This window comes from Hemiscyllium ocellatum, chromosome 19 (assembly GCF_020745735.1).
Source record: "Hemiscyllium ocellatum isolate sHemOce1 chromosome 19, sHemOce1.pat.X.cur, whole genome shotgun sequence".
In the NCBI taxonomy this organism is placed as follows: Eukaryota; Metazoa; Chordata; class Chondrichthyes; order Orectolobiformes; family Hemiscylliidae; genus Hemiscyllium; species Hemiscyllium ocellatum.
The window spans coordinates 43,521,899-43,542,927 of record NC_083419.1 but is presented as its reverse complement, the minus strand read 5'-3'; the positions used below and the strand labels follow the sequence as shown (position 1 = coordinate 43,542,927).

Below are 21,029 nucleotides of genomic sequence, written 5' to 3'. Positions count from 1 at the left end.
TTAGAGAGGATATTCCTGGGAATATGTACAGGAAAGTTATTTGGGTGGAACTGAAAAATAAGAAAGGGATGATCACTTTATTGGGATTCTACTGTAGACCCCCCCAAGAGACAGTGGAAAATTGAGAAACAAATTTGTAAGGAGATTTCAGTTTTCTGTAAGAATAATAAGGTGGCTATGCTAGGGGATTTTAACTTTCCAAACATAGACTGGGACGGCCATATTGCTAAGGCTTTAGATGGAAATGAATTTGTTAGGTGTGTACTAGAAAATTTTCTGATTCAGTATGTTGATGTTCCTATGAGAGGGGGTGCAAAACTTGCTGTACTCTTGGGAAATAAGACAGGGCAGGTAACTGAGGTGTCAGTGGGGGGCACTTTGGGGCCAGTGACCATAATTCTATTAGTTTTAAAATAGTGATAAGAAAGGATAGACAGGATTGAAAAGTTAAACTTCTAAATTGGAGGAAGGCCAATTTTGACGGTATTAGGCAAGAACTTTCAAAAGTTGACTGGGTGTGAATGGTTGCAGGTAAAGGGATGGCTGCCCTTCGGGACCCCACTCATCACTGACCTCCAGGCAGAATACTTTCCATCTACAACCACTCTCTGCCTTCTGCCAGCCAGCCAATTCTGAATCCAGATAGCCAAATCTCCCTGTATCCCATACTTCCTGACTTTATGAATGAGCCTACCATGGGAAACCTTATTAAATGTCTTGCTGAAATCCATATGCACCACATCCACTGCTCGACCTTCGTCGACCTGTCTTGTCACCTCCTCAAAGAACTCAATAAGCCATGCTGACTGCCTTTAATCACACTATGCTTTGCCAAATAGTCACAAATCCTATCGCTCAGAATTTTTTCCAAAACTTTGCTGACCACAGACATAAGACTGACTGGTCCGTAATTGCCAGGGATTTCCCTATTCCCCTTCTTGAAAAGAGGAATAACATTTTAATTCAGATAAATGTGAGGTGCTGCATTTTGGGAAAGCAAATCTTAGCAGGACTTATACACTTAATGGTAAGGTCCTAGGGAATGTTGCTGAACAAGGAGACCTTGGAGTGCAGGTTCATAGCTCCTTGAAAGTGGAGTCGCAGGTAGATAGGATAGTGAAGAAGGCATTTGGTATGCTTTCCTTTATTGGTCAGAGTATTGAGTACAGGAGCTGGGAGGTCATGTTGTGGCTGGACAGGACATTGGATAGGCCATTTTTGGAATATTGTGTGCAGTTTTGTTCTCCTTCCTATCATAAAGATGTTGTGAAACTTGAAAGGGTTCCTAAAAGATTTACAAGGATGTTGCCAGGATTGGAGGATTTGAGCTATAGGGAGAGGCTGAACAGGCTGGGGCTGTTTTCCCTGGAGCATCTGAGGCTGAGGGTTGACCTTATAGAGGTTTACAAAATTATAATGGCATAGAGAGGATAAATAGACAAAGTCTTTTCCCTGGGTTGGGGGAGTCCAGAACTAGAGGGTATAGGTTTAGGGTGAGAGGAGAAAGATATAAAAGAGACGTAAGGGGCAACTGTTTCACGTAGACAGTGGTACTTGTATGGAATGAGCTGCTAGAGGAAGTGGTGGAGGCTGGTACAATTTCAACATTTAAAATGCATTTGGATGGGTATATGAATAGGAAGGGCTTGGAGGGACATGGGCCATATGCTGGCAGGTGGGACTAGATTTGGGTTGGGATATCTGGTCGGCATGGATGAGTTGGACCGAAGGGTCTGTTTCCATGCTGTACATCTCTATAACTCTATGACTCTATTTGCCTCCTTCCAATCCTCCAGTACGACTCCCATGGAGAGTGAGGAGGCAAAAATCCTCGCCAGTGGCTTAGCAACCTCCTTTCTCGCTTCCCGGAGCAGCCTTGCATATATCTGGTCTGGCCCTGGGGGCTTTAATGTTTTCCAAAATTTCCAGCATATCATCTTCGTCAATCTTGATCTGGTCAAGCCTGTATCCCAGTTCCTCAAAGTTTTCATTAACAACAAGTTCCCTTTTCTTAGTGAAAACCGAAGCAAAAAACTCATTTAGGGCTTCCCCTATTTGCTCAGACTCCATACACAAGTTGCCTCTGCTATCCCTGATCAGCCCTATTTTCTCCCTGATCATTCTCTTATTCTTCATGTATGAGCAAAATGCCTTTGGTTTCTCCCTAATCCTTCTTGCCAAGCCTTTTTTGTGCTCCTTCCTGGCTCTCCTCAGTCCATTTCTGAGCTCCTTTCTAGCAAGCCTGTAATCCTCTAAATCTGTGTTAGATTCTTGCTTCCTCCACCTTACGTAAGCTGCCTTCTTCCTTTTGATGAGAAGCTCCTCTGTTCTCATCATCTAAGGTTCCTTAATCTTACCCCTTCTTGCCTGTCTCAGAGGAACAAATTCGTGCATCACTCACAACAACCGCTCCTTAAATAGTCTCCACATGTCTGCTGTGCCCCTCCCAATCTGTACTTCCCAACTCCCGTCTGATAGCGTCATAATTTTCTGTTCCCTAATTAAATATCTTCTCTTGGTAACTGTTCCTCTCCCTCTCCAAGGCTATGGTAAATGTGAGGCAGTCGTGATCACTGTCACCAAAGTGTTCTCCCACCGTGAGATCTGACACCTGTCCTGGCTCATTGCCGAGCACCAAATCCAAAATGGCCTCTCCTCTCATCGGCTTGTTGACATGCTGAGTAAGGAAACCCTCCTGAACACACCTAACAAAGATAGCTCCATCCAAACCATCTGCACTTTGGAGGTTCCAGTCAATATTGGGAAAGTTGAAATCACCCATATCAACAACCCTGCTACATCTGCATTTTTCAAGAATCTGCCTGCCTATGAGTTCTTCAATCTTTCTGCTGTTATCAGGTGGTCTGTAGAAAATCCCCAATGCGGTGGCTTTTCCCTTGCTGTTCCTAATTTCCACCCATACTGACTCAGTAGACAAACCTTCCTCAACAACATTCATTTATGTAGCTGTGATGCACTCTCTGATTAGCAATGCTACACCCCCTCTTCTTTTTCCACCCTCCCTATTCTTTTTAAATGTTCTCAACCCTGGAACATCAAGCAACCAATCCTGCCCCTGTGAAATCCACGTCTCCGTTATGGCCACAACATCATCATAGCCCCAAATACTGATCCATGCTCTAAGTTCGTCACTCTTGTTCCTGACACTCCTTGTGTTAAAGCAGGCACACTTTAACCAATCCCTTTGTTTCTTCGTGTGAGAAACATTCCCGATAGATTCACTACATCCTGTCACTGCCCCATCTACAACTGTCCCCCTCTCAGAAATGTGGGTCTGATTCCCACCCCCCTGCCAAACTAGTTTAAAGCCTCTCAAATCACAAAATTTAACAAAATTTGCTCTGGACTCCAATACTTAAGTTTGTGCAAGACCTCATCCAGACTAAGAATGTATACTTGGGAACCTTTACAGTTTAAGGGTACAACTTTGTTCCCAATCTCTTAGAAGAAGCAGTTAGTTCAGTTACCATGGATTGTGGTAAAAGATCTGGCCCCAGCTTGACGGGTCAAACTTTGGTGAGAAAGCTTCACCTAAATTGGCTCAATATTTTCCGATTAGAAAATGGCTGTCTGAGTGAAGTCCAAATTACATACCCAGAATTTTTCAGGAAGGTCTAGCGACTATCAAAGGAGCCAAGGCCACTGTGCATGTTATTCAGGAAGCAATCCCACGATTCTGCAAGGCCCTCCCAGTGCCGTTTGCCTGATGGGCAAAAGTAGAGGCAGAAGTCCAAAGGCTGGAAAGCAAAGGAATCATCAAACCGGTCTAGTTTGTGGAATGGGCAGCACTGGTCATACCAATTGTGAAGCCCAACAGATCGATTCATCATTGTGAGGATTTTAAACAAATGCTAAACCATTTTTCATAGCTGGATAAATACACAATCCCTCACATAGAGGATTTATACACAAAGCTGACAAGGGAGCTCTCCTTCATGAAGCTGGGCACGAGCCAGGTGTACTTGCACTTTCCAGAAATATGCTACAGTTAATACCCTGAGGTTTGTATCAATATATGAGACTGCCATTTGGGGCATTGCCAGCCCGTGCAATTTTTCAGTGGACAATGGAGAACATTTTACAAGGTCTACCCCAGATTGCCATTTCTCTAGATGACATGCTCAGTAAAAGGGAAGCTCAATAAAAAGCAGGCAGAGAACGTGGACATTTTCGTTCGATGTTTCTCCCAGACAGGCACATGCCTTAGAAGGGAAAAATGTGTGTTCCAGGCACCCCAATTGACCTTCTTGGTCTACAGAGTTGAGAAGACCGGGTTACACCAGTTGGAAGATTAAGTGAGGGTAATAAAGGTGCTGGGGCTCCCACATCTGTACTGGAGGTTAGGTCTTTCCTTGGGCTGCAAATTATTATGGAAAGTTCATGCATAACCTAACCTCTATGCAGGCACCTTTACATCAACTCTTAAAAAAAAAAGGGTCAGTCTTGGAAATGGTCAAGCCATAGCTTTCAGGGAAGTGATGAAACAACTCTTATCCTCTAAGATGTTGGCACACTATGATCCCAGGAGAGATCTGGCATTGAAATGCACTGCCTCCCCATATGGCATCAGGGTAGTATTAGCTCATAGTTTCGGGCAGGAGCCCTTCATCAGGAATGTTGAAGGTCTCCTGCCCAAAACATCGTTTTTCCTGCTCCTCGGATGTTGCCTGACCTGCTGGGCTTTTCTAGCACCACTCTAATCTTGACTCTAATCTCCAGCATCAGCAGTCCTCACTTTCGCCTAGTATTAGTTCTTAGGTGGCCCAGTGGAGAGGAACACACAATACAGTATGCTTCCAGGACTTTGGCTGATGCAGAGCGTAAATATTATGGTGTATTATTAGGAGGAGCAAAACTGATTGTCCCAAGCAAAGCTTACCACAAGACACTGGCTGAACTGTACCAGGGTCATCCAGGGTTTTCCAAAATGAAGGCGTTGGTTACAAATTATGTCTGGTGTCCAGGATTGGGTGCAGACATAGCCACGTCGGTGAGACCGTGCACAGAGTGCAAACAAGGACAACAATTAATGCCAGCAGCTCCCCTACAACAGTGAGCATGGCTGGGTAAACCGTGGACTCAGTTACTCATCAATTGTGCATGTCCTTTCATAGGCTCAATGGTTTTTAGTCATTGTAGATGTCCACTGAAAGTGGCTGGGCCTGCATAGAGTTCATTCGCCAAATGCAGGGACGATGATAGAAAACCTGGTGCATCTTTTGCAATATACAGACTCCTGGAATTGTTGGTCACAGATAACAGGCCATCATTTACCCGCAAGAAATTTGAGTATTTTCTGAAGTCCTAAATCTTCAACATATAAGGACAGCTCCATACCATCTATCATCCAACAGTCTGGCAGAAAAAGCAGCCCACACTTTGAAGGCAGGTTGAAAGAAACAGCCTACAGCTTCACTAGATACTGAACTGTCACAATTCCTGTTTGGTTGTAGGATCATCCCTGCAACTACAGGGATAGCTCCAGCAGAATTTCTGATGGGGAGAAGATTCTGTGCCAGGTTAAATCTGATCTTCTTAGACCTAGGGTGAGGGTGAAATGGCTTCAGAAATGGCAATGCCAGACACAAAACTCTGCTAAGTGAGAGAGACAGTTTACTTCAGGGGATGAAGCTTGGTGTAGGAACCACAGGAATAGCTGCGCAGGGATAAGAGGCATGGTCGACACCGGATCATGTTCAGTGATGTATAAAGTTTGGATAGGTGTGACAGTCCTGAACAAATACTTGGGTCATGTGAAAGCTGCAATTCTCAAACGGTGCGGGGTACAACCTGCTCGGCTCCTCGATAGGCTTTCTGAATGTTCCGGAACCCATTGGGTTCTCTCTCTCTCTTAAATGTTGAAGATACTTTAGAATCTGAGGTGAACATGACAATTGTCACCGCCTTGACCCCTTCGTGCTTTTGAGAAGAGAATGAATCTCTTCTGAGACGCTTCAGGTGCAAACGGCAAACTACTGTGTGTCACACGCCAGCCGTATCAGAGGCAGAGTTGGACAAACCTGACCTGGTACTGAAACACCTCAGGAGGTGCTGCAAACAAAAGGACTGGCCTATGTCCTTGGACTCAGAGGGGGAGGGATGTCATGTAATGAGGTCAGCCAGGTGGACCTCAGATTATGTGTTCCCTGATTGGGGCTGTTAATCTGGTCGAGTCAGGGAGCCCGGCTGACGGATAAGAACAGGAGTGTCAGACATCCTGTTCACTCTGAGAGCTGGCTCCAAGGGACCTGGATCAGTGTCAAAGACTCTACGTGTGTAAATAAAAGGTGACTTGATGATGGGACACTGGCCTGTGTGGAGTTATTTCAGTAGAAAAGTGTCAAGTGGCAGTCTAGATCAACTTTCTGTCAAAACAGTAGTCGGGAGTGTTTTGCTGGAAAAGCACAGCGGGTCAGGAGGAGCAGGAGAATCGACGTTTTGGGCATAATCTGTTCATCAGGAATTATGCCCGAAATGTTGATTCTCCTGCTCCTTGGATGCTAACTGACCTGCTGTGCTTTTCCAGCACCACACTCTCGACTCTGATCTTCAGCATCTGCAGTCCAAATGTCTCTTACTGTCAAAACAGTACACTTGCAGTTGTTGCCAGAGGAGTCCCAGTGAGCTGTTCAAGCTTGCTGTACTGCCTGAAGGTGGTACTACAGGATTTTACTTTTCTTGTTTGTTCATCCAAACCAGTTACGCCCTACTACTCCTCCAAAAATGATCATTGTCAGATCTTGCACTCTCTAACCCTAATTCAGCACAATAAAACATTCAGATTTAAAATGGTGTGTGAATCCATTTAGGAAGTACGTTGGTGGAAATATTTGAATTTCAAGTGAAGGAAATTGAAGTCAACAGGCAGAAATCTGCAACTTTCTTTAAATCAAATGATGCATGCATCAACAACTTTGGTGCTAATTTTAGAAATGTTTATTTGAAACTGTACTTAAATTTCCTATCACATAAGCTTTTAGTAACTGAAATTGGTTAGACAGGATACTTTTCTTTGTAGGCTTATAATCTCTGGCCACTCTAGGGGTTTAGAGTATTTATGGAATAGCAGCTGTTCATCTTGTTTTCTGTTCATAGAAGGAAACTCAGCTGTTCAATACTGTTTGATGCCAAGATAAAAGTTACCAAAGCTAAATATAAATTAACAATGCCCTAGAGATATGCTGCTAAAATGCACTTTTTTTGTTTTCATTCCTTTCAGTTTTTAACTGAGTTAAAACTTCATGATTTTCTCCTGCTTTCTAATGGAGAATCACTAAAGTTAATTGTAGCTTCTCACGACTTCCTTGCCTAACATTAACTAACATAGAAACAAACAGAGACCATGGATTTAACCTGGATCATTATAGCCGTGGCTGTGCAGTCAGGCTCCAAAGTACCATTTGTGTTGCTGCTAAAGGAGTCTGGAAGTGCCTAAAATGACAGCCCATCCACTCTAGTTACCTCTGGTGCAGCACTACATTAGAAAGGATTGTAAAACTTGCAAGCTGGGCACACTGCACCATTGTTCAGTGCCTAATACTGATGTGGCACCTAACCCAGCAGACCTTGTTAACACCTTCCTTTAAATGCTCTAAGCCTGAATTCAACTACAAGAGGTCCTACTAAGTCTCCCCCCACCACCCTCCCCGCAAGTAGGACATTTAGGGGTGGCTGCTGCACTGTTAGTGGAAGTACAGTGTATTCCTGAGATGCTGCCTGGCCTGCTGTGCTTTGACCAGCAACACATTTTCAGCTGTGATCTCCAGCATCTGCAGACCTCATTTTTTACTCGAAGTACAGTGTATAGTATTGTTTGAAGAGTTATCAAAGTATTCAGATTTGGAAAGGAGTGACTCTGTCCTTTTGAAGTTAAGTGGAGTTTGAAGGCTTCTGAGCAGAAAGCCTGCCGTCCCTCCAGTGGCCCCCAATTTCTTTGCTTCAGGATCCTTTCTAACTGAAGTCAGGGACATTACCAAATCTCAGGGTTCATTGTGCATCGCTACATTAGGGAGATGACAGAGGTCATGTATACAAGGAGAGAGACTTCATTTTTTTCCCTCAAATCAAAGAAATGAAGGAGCGGGTACAGGTCTGTGCTTTACCGGTGTATTACACCAGCAACTATATGCGTACATTCTCTGTTAACATACTGTTTGTTTCAGGAAATGCAAACATACCTTTACTGTGCTGACTGGGTCACCTTAGTCATGTGACCTTTAATACTGTTGTAAGCAAAGTTAAAAATCACACAACACCAGGTTATAGTCCAACAGGTTTATTTGGAAGCACTAGCTTTCAGAGGGCCACTCCATCAGGTAATTGTGGGGTATAAAATCATAAGACACAGACTTTATCACAAAAGTTTACAGTGTGACGCAACAGAAATGATATATTGAAAAAGTCTTGGATTTTTGTTAAGTCTCTCATCTTTTAGAATGAACATATTGGTTTCAGTTCTTTCATGTGTAAATCCCAGAACTTTTTTAAAAGTTACAATCTGAAGTGGACGTAAACAATAGGCGTGACGCTGCAAGACAGATGTGACTTAACAAACAATCCAGGCCCTTTTCAATATCATTTCAGTTACATCACACGGTAAACTTTTGCTATAAATTCTGTGTCTTATGATCTTACACTCCACAACCACTTGATGAAGGAGCATTGCTCCGAAAGCTAGTGCTTCCAAATAAGCCTGTTGGACTATAACCTGGCATTGTGTGATTTTTAACTTTGTCCACCCCAGTCCAACACCGGCACCTCCAAATCGTAAGCAAATTAGTATACAATATATGGCGACCATTCAACACAGCATTCAACACAGTGTCAGCAATGATACAATTGAAAATCTAAATGTTCAGAGCTGTTAAGGAGCCTGCTCCTGAAAAAAACATCAAGGAAGAGGTTTTTTGAAAAGAATGAAACTTTGAATTTAAGTGAATAAAAATGGCTATACATTTTGCACATTCAACTTCTGTAAAAATGAAAGGAGATATGAGACACAATTGAAATAGCCACAGAATTAATTTGTAAGCCTTTGCTACTGGAGAGAGAGTGCTACAAACTAAATTGCAACCTAGGTCTCATTGAAGAGCAAAGAAGCAAAACTGCAGAGAATTTGAAGCTTTTGAAGATACACTTTGACTCCCATAACAACGCTACTTCTGGTCAGTATTTGTTTAACATCAGAACTCGAGGGAGGGAGGGAGGGAGAGAGAGAGAGAGAGAGACACTCCTTTAAGTTTGGTCAAGCTAATCTCATCAGAGTTGAAATTATTTTCGGAAGATAGATCCTGCAGTGACAGAATATCTGCTGAGAGAGAAGACACTTATTCTTAAGAAAGCTATTCAAGTGCCAATCATCAGCTAAAACTTACTAAAGGATTAACAGACAAGTATTTGCATTATGATGAGAGACATTCCAATGAATTAGAACAATGTTTGGTGAAAAGGAATCTGCAGAGCAGACAGCAGAAAGACCAAAGTCAGAGAGCAGATGTAAATATACCAGAGGACATCACATGAAAGAAAGGAAAGCATATCCAAATCGGAAAAAACACTGCTCTAATTGCAAGAAGCTGAATCATTTTATATCCAAGCATTTCACTGGAAAGAAGCAAAGCAGGCCTGTGAATATGGCTGCTGGACAGATGTCAGGCCCATCAGTTGACAAATCACTCGATATAATACAACAGTTTGCTGTTGTCAGGTCTAAAAGTGATAAATTGTTTCTGGCTGTTAGATTAATGACTGCAGAAGGAGGGTATGAAGTAAATGTAAAGTATCAAAGGGATACCAGTGTTTCACACAATATAATGAGCTGTTTGAAGTGGCTCAAGATAGTGAACCAAAAGAGAAGTTCTCAAAGTAAGGTTTAGGCCGAATGATGGAATGATACTCACGCCAAATGAACTAATTAGGCTGAGGGCCCAAAGCAACAGGAAGAATTGAGATCTGGAGTTCCTGAAAGTAAATGTTAAGCAACTGAAGTAAATCTGAAGCTTGGAGTGATAATTCTAAATGTACCAGAAGATGTTTGCAACTCTTTGCAGATCACTACGCCAATGACTGCTGAACAAATCCTAAAAGATTCCAAAACCTTTTTACAGACTTTAGAATTTGAATATCTTCCTGGTGAGTATTATCTCAAAGTAGATAAGACTGTGAGACCAACATTGCATCTGCTCAGGAGAGTTCCAGCTACCTTCAAAGGCTAGCCTGAAAGACAAGTTACAGGAATTATAAAAGAAGGGAATAATCAAGAAAATGACAACTTCTGCAGACTAGATTAGCAGCATGGTACAGTGAAAACATCTGGAAATCTGAGGCAAAAGCAGAGTGTTGGAGAAACGCAGCAGGTATAACAGCATCTGTGGAGAAACAGAAATGGGTTTCAATTCTAGTGAAGCCTCACCAGAACTGAAAACAGCTGGGAAATGGTAATATTTATACTGATGAGGTTGGGGTTGGGGTTGAGGGGGGGAAATTGAGTGAGTCAAATAGAACATATCCTTGCTGCTTTCAGATCTGAAGAAGGACTTGACACATGAATACTACAAGATACAGATGTGAAGCCCATGACAGGACAAGTATGCAGCTGGCTTTAAGAAACTGTAACTCATGCTGTCACACACTTCCCTGTCTACATCATCTTGATTGGATGTAAAGTAACTGTACGCCATTATCCCATGCCCAAAAGACCAGCATAATCTTATTTTTAGCCCTGTATATTTAACCACAAAACTACTGTGGTTTCATGCCAGCGATGACGAAAAAGCCAATACCTCAAAGTATGTTTCTGATCCTTAAGTCTAGAGTTGCCACTTTTGCACCAATATGATTAATCTTGTTCTGTCCAGTTGTTTAATTTAAGTTGTTACAGAGGCATTTTTGATACCTCTGGATGTACTGATGCATTTTACAAGTTTTCATTTTTATTTTCAAAGGTTTTGTTCCTGTTACATTCATGCTACCGGCAGATTATAATATGTTTGTGGAAGAATTTAGGAAGAATCCAAACAGCACCTGGATCATGAAACCTTGTGGAAAGGCTCAAGGAAGGGGAATATTTCTTATTAACAAGCTTTCACAAATCAAGAAATGGTCTCGTGACAACAAAGCCGCTAAGTGAGTATAGAAATAAATGTAACTCTGAGAGTTAATCAGCTCTGTGGGGACTTAGGGAGAGGTATTGATTAAAATATAAAATAGGATGCAGCAGACTTGGTGCATTTTCATTCCAGGAGTTGTAATAGCAATGCTTTGAAATTGCTTAGACCGAACTGTTCAGGATATACCTGCTGGCAGAACAGCTGGGCCTGGGAAATGAGAAACATTTGTGCCTGGAATTTCGAAACTTCTTTTAAACTCAATTACTGGAGCTAGAAAATAATATTACAAATGCATTGTTTTGGCTTTTCTTTTTCTCTGTAGACAATATTAGACTTCTCATAGATTATACGGAACTATGAGATCTCGGGATATCCTTCCCCACCCAAAGTGATAGGAACGTTGAACCATAAATGGGATTCTCAATGGACAAAGATTTCCTTGATATTATAATGAAGGAGAAACAAGAGCAGAAGAGGATAGTGGAAAAAGATATCAAATATCACATCAAAAGCATGTGGCCTTCAATGTTTTATCATTCCATTATCTTCCCATTGCCTTGCCAATTGATTGCATTTATAGAGACACACACCCTAAAAAGGCTTAATGAGAATTCATGTTTGAAGAAATTTAGTAAAGACAAAATAGGGAAACTGAATCAGCTCCAACACAATGACTGATATCTTTTTGTTGTTTGTACCTGCCATTACTCTGTGGTGCTGCCATTACATTTCCCTTCAACTTCGACCAAAAAGCTGATTGCAACTGCTGATGGCTATTTCTCCTGCCACATCACACTGCACCATTTCTTACCCAACAAGTTGAAATTGTTACTCCCCATTTACCTTATCAATAAAAGCAAATAACTTTGTACATCTCTATTTGATCATCGCTTAATTTTTTGTGTGTTCTAATGAAAAAAGGCTCCCTTTTTCTCAATATCCCTCCACAACTAAAGGATGCCATCCCTGATATTTGTTTGTTAGACTCTTCCCATGGCTTTGAAATGCTTCGTTAATTAAGGTGGCCAACTGATCCTGATATTGCTCTCTTTTCTTTGCCCAGGGTCCTAACAGATGGAATGCCCATTTTCTCGGCTGCATTATTGGTATAGCTCAGTCACATTCTAGATTGGACATGCTCTTAGAAATAATGGTGGGAATAAATGCATTTCAAAGATCTGCAAATGAAGAATTGCAGATGCAAAGCCCAAAATTTTATTGAAATCCTCTAAAATAAATGTCAGATTTATCTTTTTAATCCTCTTCACTTGCTCAGCTTTTCCAATTGAGGGGATTGTAGACGCAAAGCCCATCACCAGCTTCTTAGGGTGTTATTATTGGTGTTAATTTCTTTTTCAGTTTTGTGACTACCCCTTGCAAGGAAACTTATGTCATCTCCCTCTACATAGACAATCCATTATTAATTGGTGGGAAGAAGTTTGATCTCCGTTTCTATGTGCTAGTGACTTCAATTCGTCCATTAAAATGTTACATGTAAGTTTTATTCTTAGATGATACTGCAGCTTATTTGCTTTGAGCCATGGATACATCTACAGAGGGCACATCTGCTGAACACAGATAATAATGGGATTGTACTTCATATAATTCTGTTGCTAATGCCGAGCTATAGATATCTGATGATGCAAAACAGAAATAGTCTCAAGTGTAGAAACTGTGGGATTAATTCTAACCCTCTCTCCAACCCTTTGGAATGTTGATTGGGATCTAACTGCTTGATCACAACCAAGTGAACTCTATGGACAGCCCATCAGAGGTCAAAGTCAAATTAAAAATGCTAGTCTTAAGTGGGATTCTTGTGAGCGAGAAGATGCAGAAAATGATGCCTGTGTCAACAGTTGCTGGAGCAAGATATTAGAATGTAACTTTAACTTTGCATATGTAAATTTTCAGCCAGGTATTGTTTTCATTTTTTCTATTGATATCAAAGATTGCAAGGGTAACAAGCTTGAATTTTTCCCTATGTGGTTCCAGACTCTCTCTTTGTTCAGTGTTTTGTGCATTGAAAATTCATTTTTGAAAATATTTTTTCTAGGTATAAACTGGGTTTTTGTCGCTTCTGCACTGTCAAATACACTCCAAGTACCAATGAACTAGACAACATGTTTGTGCATCTTACAAACGTAGCCATACAGAAACATGGGGTAAGATCTTGTTGCAATAACAAAAAGAATCATAATGCAAGTCCTCTGGGTGTGTTCTAGGTCATGTGTGTGAACTTCCTCCTCAACTCTCAATGCTGAAAACCTTCCAGTGGTAGTTTTGATCCACGCCAAAGTCAGACGCTATTGAGCAAGTGACCCGGATTATCCTAAAGAAGTCAGGAAACTTGCATAGTGGACTATTTGTTTTCATTTATTGTTACAAGACTGTAGTACAACATTAAATGTAGAGCAAAATATAACTTTATATCTGTGACATCCCTCAGACTGAACTCTTAAGCTAGCAAAAAACCCAAAAGTTCTCCTCAGGCAAAGAGACAAATTGACTGGAGTGTAACTGCAGATAGCTCATTCAAAATAGCAAGCTAATTTGCTAAACTCTGTCTGAACTATCTAGGCTCTATCCTAAGAACACTGCCCACTTTATTAAAAAAAATCATTCAGGGAAATAGGCTATGCTGGCTAGGCCAGCATTTATTGTCCATCTGCAATTGCAAAGATGATGATGAGCTGCCTTCTTGAACTACTGCATCATCTCAACTCTGGAACATTTCTTCAGGAATTCCTTAGGGTAGGGTCCTATAGCCAACCACCTTCAGATGTTTCATTTCAGACCTTCCCTATGTTGCACCAGTATTCCATCAAACTTCTGACATGTGCCTTGTATATGGAGGGCAAGCTTTGGGAAGTCAAGAGTTGTTTGTTGCAGGCTTCCAAGCCTCTGATTACTCTTGTAATCCTAATATTTATATAGCTAGTCCAGATCAGATTGTGGCCAATAGTTTTTGATAGTTGGGGCTTCGGTGATGATAATGCCATTGAATGTCAAGGGGTAATGGTTAGATGCTTTCTTGTTGGAGATGGTCATTGCCTGGCACTTGTGTAGTGTGAATATTACCTTCAGACCATGCCTGGATATTTTCCAGGCCTTGCTGCATTTGATGTGGTCTGCTCCGGTATCTGAGGAGTCATGAATGGTGCTGAGTATTGTGCAACCAATAAAGAGCTTCCCCTTTTCTGACCTTCTGATGGAGGGTAGGTCTTTGATGAAGCAGCTGAAGATGGATGGTCATAGGATACTATACCGAAGAACGTTCATGGAGATATCCTGGGGCTGGGATGATTGACCTCCAACAACCTTTATGCTAGGTATGACTCCAACTGGTGGTGACTTTTCCCCTGATTCCCATTGACTATAGTTTTACTAGATCTCCTGAATGCTACATGGACTACAGCAGCTCAAGGAGGCAGCTCACCACCACTTCTCAAGGGGAAACTAGGCTTACACAATAAAGACTGACCAGCCCATGATATCCATTACTTACTTGTGTGTTTTTTTAATATATTCAATCAGTCAAATGCCATCTTGGGCAGACATTCTTACCTCACCCCACCTCTGGAGTTCAGCTCTTTTATCCATGTTTGAATCAAGGTTATAATGAGTTAAAGAGCTGAATGGAATTAGCAGAACCCAAACTAAACATTCATGAGCAGGCTATTGCTATTGTAATTGCAAATTCTGCTTGATAACACTTGATGCTGTCTCACTTCACTGATGATCAAGAGTAGAATGATGGGTCAGTAATTGGCAGTGAAGAACGTATCCTGCTTTTGTGGATAGGACATACTAAAGTAATCTTTCACATTGTCGGCGGTGTACTCAAACAGCTATGCAAGGGCACAGCAAATTCTGGAACAGAAGTCTTCACTACTATTGACAGATGTTGTCAGAGCCCATACCTTTGCAGTATCTGATGCCCTTCCATTACTTGATATCATGTGGAGTGAATCAAATTAGCTAAAGAATGACCATCTGTGATACTGAGGATCTTTAGAAGAGGGGAAGATGGATCTCATCTACTTGGCCCTTCTAGCTGAAACTTGTTACAAATGCTTCAGCCTTACCTTTTGCACTGGTGTACAGAGCTTCCCCAGTTATTGAGAAGTGAATATTTAAGGATCTTCCTCCTCCAATGGATTAATTGCCCCCTACCATTTACAATTGGTAGATGTAACAAAACTGCTGAACTCAGATCTGATCCATTGCTTGTGGGATCATCACTTAGCCCTCTCTATCACATACCTCTTATGCTATTTGACATGTAAATATTCCTGTGTTGCAGCTTCACCAGGTTGACATCTCATATTTAAATACATCTGGTTCTGCTCCTGGTATACCCTCCTGCTCTCTTTTTTGCATCAGAGATAATTTCATGGCTTGATGCTAATGATTGAGTGGGGGGATTTGGGGGCATGAGGTTGCTGATGGTGTTTAAATATAATGCTGTTGCTGCTAATGGCCCACAGTGCCTTGTGGATGTTCAGTCTTAAGTTGCTAGGTCTATTATATGTCTAACCATTGATCAGAGTACTATAGAGTATGATGGAACATATCCTCAGAGAGAGATGGGATTTTGTCTCTCAGGAACTATGCAGTGGTAACTACTATTGTTACCATCATGGAGAGAAGCATCTTTGGCAAGAAAATGTAGATTAGTTCCCTACAGTATGGAAACAGGCCCTTCGGCCCAACAAGTCCACACCAACCCTTCGAAGAGTAAAAAATTGACAGCCTCCAGCCACAGCACAAACTCAGGCTTTTTAATTTCTTTCCATTTCCCCTTGTGTCATGTTCTTGAGCCACAGCCTTTCTCAAAGCTGAGGAAGCTGATTCAAATCTCTTCAAACACTAATTTAGTCACACCTCAAAAATAGTACCTTGGATTATCTGCTTCTAAATCCTGTTTCATACACTGGAATAAGCCGAATTGGATTGTTGCAGGTCATGATGAGATCAGGGCCACATCAGATTATATTAAATTCCATTATGTTACCTAAAATTCTTCTGTGAATTTTTTTTTCATGGAAGTGAGGAACATACATACCAGAGGACAGGATTAACTTTCATTCTTTATGATAAGGAGGTGCTGGTGTTAGACTGGGGTGGACAAAGTTAAAAGTCACACATCAGGTTCTCGTCCAACAGATTTATTTGGCAGTGCTAGCTTTCAAAGTACTGCTCATTCATCAGTTAGTGAGTGGGGCAGGATCATAAGACATAGAATTTATAGCACAGTATTATAGCGTCATACAACTGATACAATATATTGAACAAACCTACATCGCTGTTAACTCTTTCATCTTTCATCTGCTCAGCCATAGAGACATAGAGTCATAGAGATGTACAGCACAAAAACACACCCTTCAGTCCAACCCGTCCATGCTGACCAGATATCCCAATCCGATCTAGTCCCAGCTGCCAGTACCCGGCCCATATCTCTCCAAGCCCTTCCTATTCATATACCCATCCATATGCCTCTTTTTTTTTGTAGATATTTTTATTGAAATTTAACATTTTTGCAAATTTACAAAAATAAACAAAACTCTCAAATACAAACATTGATGTACAATTAAATCATATATACAATAGTCATAATTTAACAAAGAAAAGAGAAAGAAAGAAAACAAAAAGAAAAAAAAAGAAACGAAAAAAGAAAGAAAAAAACACTCAACTTTCTACTAATCTAACCTATAACTAACCAGAGTGTATACCTAAGTCTCTTACATGCTCGGAATGTATAAACATCAAATATATAATAAAACCCGTATTCGCGCAGGATTCCTCTCCCAAGGGGCCCCGGAGCAGCCCGGTCTGAAATCTTCACTAAATAAAAGCCCTTATTAGGATAGCTGAAATATCTGCATTTATATAATTCAAAAAGGGCTGCCATATTTTATAAAATAATTCAGTCTTTCGGTGCACCATATTTGTGAGGAAGTCAAGGGGGATATATTCCATAATTAATCTGTGCCAATTTGAAAGTCCAGGGGGGCCCTCAGCCACCCAGTTCACCAAAATATTTTTCCTTGCACAGAAAGAGAGAATAGAAAATAGTCTCTTCCCATGCATATCCAGAGATGAGAGGTTCGAAAAGCCCAAAAGGAGAGATACAGGGTCCACCCTAATTTCTGTTCCTAAAATTTCTGTCAGGGTATTTGCCACTTTAGTCCAGTATCTGCGGATTTTCTGACAAGTCCACAGACAATGTGCAAGAGTACCCACCTCTATTTTGCATTTGGGACACATTGGAGATGCTCCTGTCTTAAATTTTGCGAGTCGAGCCGGAGCTATATGGGCCCTATGAAGTATCTTTAGTTGGATAGCCTGAGTTCTGTTACAGATAGCAATTCTTCTAGCATTTTCCCAAATGTCATTCCACATATCCTCAGAGATTTCTAGCCCCAAGTCCTGCTCCCATGTTTTAAGCAGGCCATCCATGTCTCCTGAGACTCCATCATGTAGCAAATGGTATATAGTACTAACAGAGGATGCCCCCGCTGGTCGTAAGACATTATGTTCTCTGTCTGATTTATAAAGACTATCTATTAATGTAGTCTTCCTCTGTATATAATCTCGAACTTGGAAGTATCGAAAGAGATCCCCATTAGGTATTCCGAATTTCAGACGCAGCTGCTCAAAGGACATCAGGATCCCATCTTTAAATAGGTCCCCTAAGCATGAGATGCCCCTGGATCTCCAGAGTTTAAAGGTGGCATCTGTAATCCCCGGTTGGAATCCCCATGCGCCTACTATTGGCACATGGGGGGATGTTTTATGTGAGTTACCCTCATTTTGCCGCATTATATTCCAGGCCTTAATTGTGTTTAATATTATGGGATTTTTACAGTGGTCTGTAATGATTTTCCTCTTATCTGAAAATAAAAGGTTAATAAGTGGGTATTTTACTTGGGAGGCTTCGATATCCAGCCAAATTGATTGTGGATCAGATGAAACCCAATCAGCTATGTAACTTAGTAGGGAGCTTAACTGATATTTCCTAAAGTCTGGGAAGTCCAGTCCTCCCCTTGCCTGTGGAAGCTGTAGCTTCTTCCATATGCCTCTTAAATGTTGCAATTGTACCAGCCTCCACCACATCCTCCGGCACCTCATTCCATATGCATACCACCCTCTGTGTGAAAATATTGCCCCTTAGGTCTCTTTTATAGCTTTCCCTCTCACCCTAAACCTATGCCCTCAAGTTCTGGACTCCCTGACCCCAGGGAAAAGACTTTACCTATTTACCCTATCCATGCCCCTCATAATTTTGTAAACCTCTATAAGGTCACCCCTCAGCCTCCGACTCTCCAGGGAAAACACCCCCACCCTCTCCCTATAGCTTAAATCCTCCAACCCTGGCAACATCCTTGTAAATCTTTTATGAACTCTTTCAAGTTTCACAACATCTTTCCGATAGGAAGGAGACCAGAATTGCACGCAATATTCCAACTGTGGCCTAACTAATATCCTGTACAGCCACAACATGACCTCCCAACTCCTGTACTCAATACTCTGACTGATAAAGGAAGGCATACCAAACGCCTTTTTCATTATCCTATCTACCTGCGACTCCACTTTCAAGGAGCTATGAACCTGCAATCCAAGGTCTCTTTGTTCAGCAATACTCCCTAGGACCTTATCATTAAGTTTATAAGTCCTGCTAAGATTTGCTTTCCCAAAATGCAGCACCTCGCATTTATCTGAATTAAACTCCATCTGCCACTTCTCAGCCCATTGGCCCATCTGGTCAAGATCCTGTTGTATTCTGAGGTAATCCTCTTCGCTGTCCACTACACCTCTAATTTTAGTGTCATCTGCAAACTTACTAACTGTACCTCTTATGCTCACATCCAAATCACTTATGTAAATGACAAAAAGTAGAGGACCCTGCACCGATTCTTGTGGCACTCCACTGGTCACTGGCCTCCAATCCGAAAAACAACCCTCCACCACCACCCTCTGTCTTCTACCATTGAGCCAGTTCTGTATCCAAATGGCTAGTTCTCCCTGTATTCTGTGAGATCCAACCTTGCTAATCAGTCTCCCATGGGGAACCTTGTCGAACACCTTACTGAAGTCCATATAGATCACATCTACTACTCTGCCCTCATCAATCTTCTCTGTTACTTCTTCAAAAAACTCAATCAAGTTTGTGAGACATGATTTCCCACACACAAAGCCATGTTGACTATCCCGAATCAGTCCTTGCCTTTCCAAATACATGTACATCCTGTCCCTCAGGATTCCCTCCAACAACTTGCCCACCACCGACACAGGCTCACTGGTCTATAGTTCCCTGGCTTGTCCTTACCACCCTTCTTAAACAGTGGCACTACGTTAGCCAACCTCCAGTCTTCCGGCACCTCACCTGTGACTATCAATGGTACAAATATCTCAGCAAGTGGCCCAGCAATCACTTCTCCAGCTTCCCACAGAGTTCTAGGGTACACCTGATCAGGTCCTGGGGATTTATCCACCTTTACGTGTTTCAAGACATCCAGCGCTTCCTCCTCTGTAATGTGGACATTTTGCAAGATGTCACCATCTATTTCCCTACAGTCTAAATTTTCCATATCCTTTTCCACAGTAAATACTGATGCAAAATACTCACTTAGTATCCGGAGTGGGACCGTTCGGTGCAGCCACTTTGGCGCGAGCAATTCGGCGCGGCTGCTTTGGCGTGACCCATTTAGGCAGAGAAGTGTTTGTAGTTATTCAGTAGTTTGTAGTTATTATTAAAATAAAATATAACCCATCAAAATGCCATCAACAATTTTGTTGTCAAAATGTGGAAAGGATAAGTGCTCATACGACGGCTATATATACGTTTTTGATAGATATTCTGTTGATAAGATAACAAAGTTTTGGAGATGTATTTACCTTGTTTCTATCATTTTTACTTTCTTTTTAACATTTTTACTGAAGAGGAAAAACATTAATTTTCTTTTTATTGCTTTCATTAATGGTTGTAACTAAGCCTGAAAAGGAATAAATATGAGCTGCACCGAAACAATTCCTCGCCGAAATGGGTCTGCGCCAAAACGGGCTGCGCCAAACCGGCCACGCCGAATCGCTCATGCCAATGTGGCTGCACCAAATGGTCCGACACCCTTTAGTATCTCCCTCATTTTCTGTGGCTCCATACAAAGGTTTCATTGCTGATCTTTGAGGGGCCCTTTTCTCTCCCTAGTTACCCTTTTGTCCTTAATGTATTTGTAAAAACTCTTTGGATTCTCCTTTGTTCTATTTGCCAAAGCTATCTCATGTCCACTCTTTACCCCCCTGATTTCCCTCTTAAATATACTCCGACTGCCTTTATTCTCTTCTGAGGATTCACTTGATCTATCCTGTCTATGAGGAGAAAGTGAGGACTGCAGATACTGGAGACCAGAGTTGAAAAGTGTGGTGCTGGAAAAGCGCAGCAGGCCAAGCAGCACCCGAGGAGCAGGACTTATGCCCGAAACGTCGATTCTCCTGCTCCTCGGATGGTGCCTATCCTGTCTATGCCTGACATATGCTTCCTTCTTTTTCTCAACCAAACCCTCAATTTCTTTAGTCATCCAGCATTCCCTATACCTACCAGCCTTTCCTTTCACCCTGACAGGAATACACTTTCTCTGGATTCTTGTTATCTCATTTCTGTAGGCTTCCCACTTTCAAACCGTCTCTTTACCTGCGAACATCTGCCCCCAATCAGCTTTTGAAAGTTCTTGCCGAATACTATCAAAATTCGCCTTGCTCCAATTTAGAACTTCAACTTTTTGATCTGGTCTATCCTTTTCCATCATTATTTTAAATCGAATAGAATTATGGTCACTGGCCCCAAAGTGCTCCCCCACTGATACCTCAGTCACCTGCCCTCCCCACTCTGCTTTGTTGCAT

General features: G+C 41.7%; 1 protein-coding gene across 1 annotated transcript in view; it reads left to right on the top strand.

Moving 5' to 3' along the window:
* The window catches only part of LOC132824736 (polyglutamylase complex subunit TTLL1-like), a 71,900-nt gene that overhangs the window by 35,726 nt on the left and 15,145 nt on the right, over positions 1-21,029 (top strand). Inside the window, exons 3-5 of the mRNA XM_060839416.1 lie at positions 10,965-11,145; positions 12,489-12,623; positions 13,183-13,291. Coding sequence (XP_060695399.1) covers positions 10,965-11,145; positions 12,489-12,623; positions 13,183-13,291 — 425 coding nt within the window. The remainder of the gene's footprint in view (positions 1-10,964; positions 11,146-12,488; positions 12,624-13,182; positions 13,292-21,029) is intronic.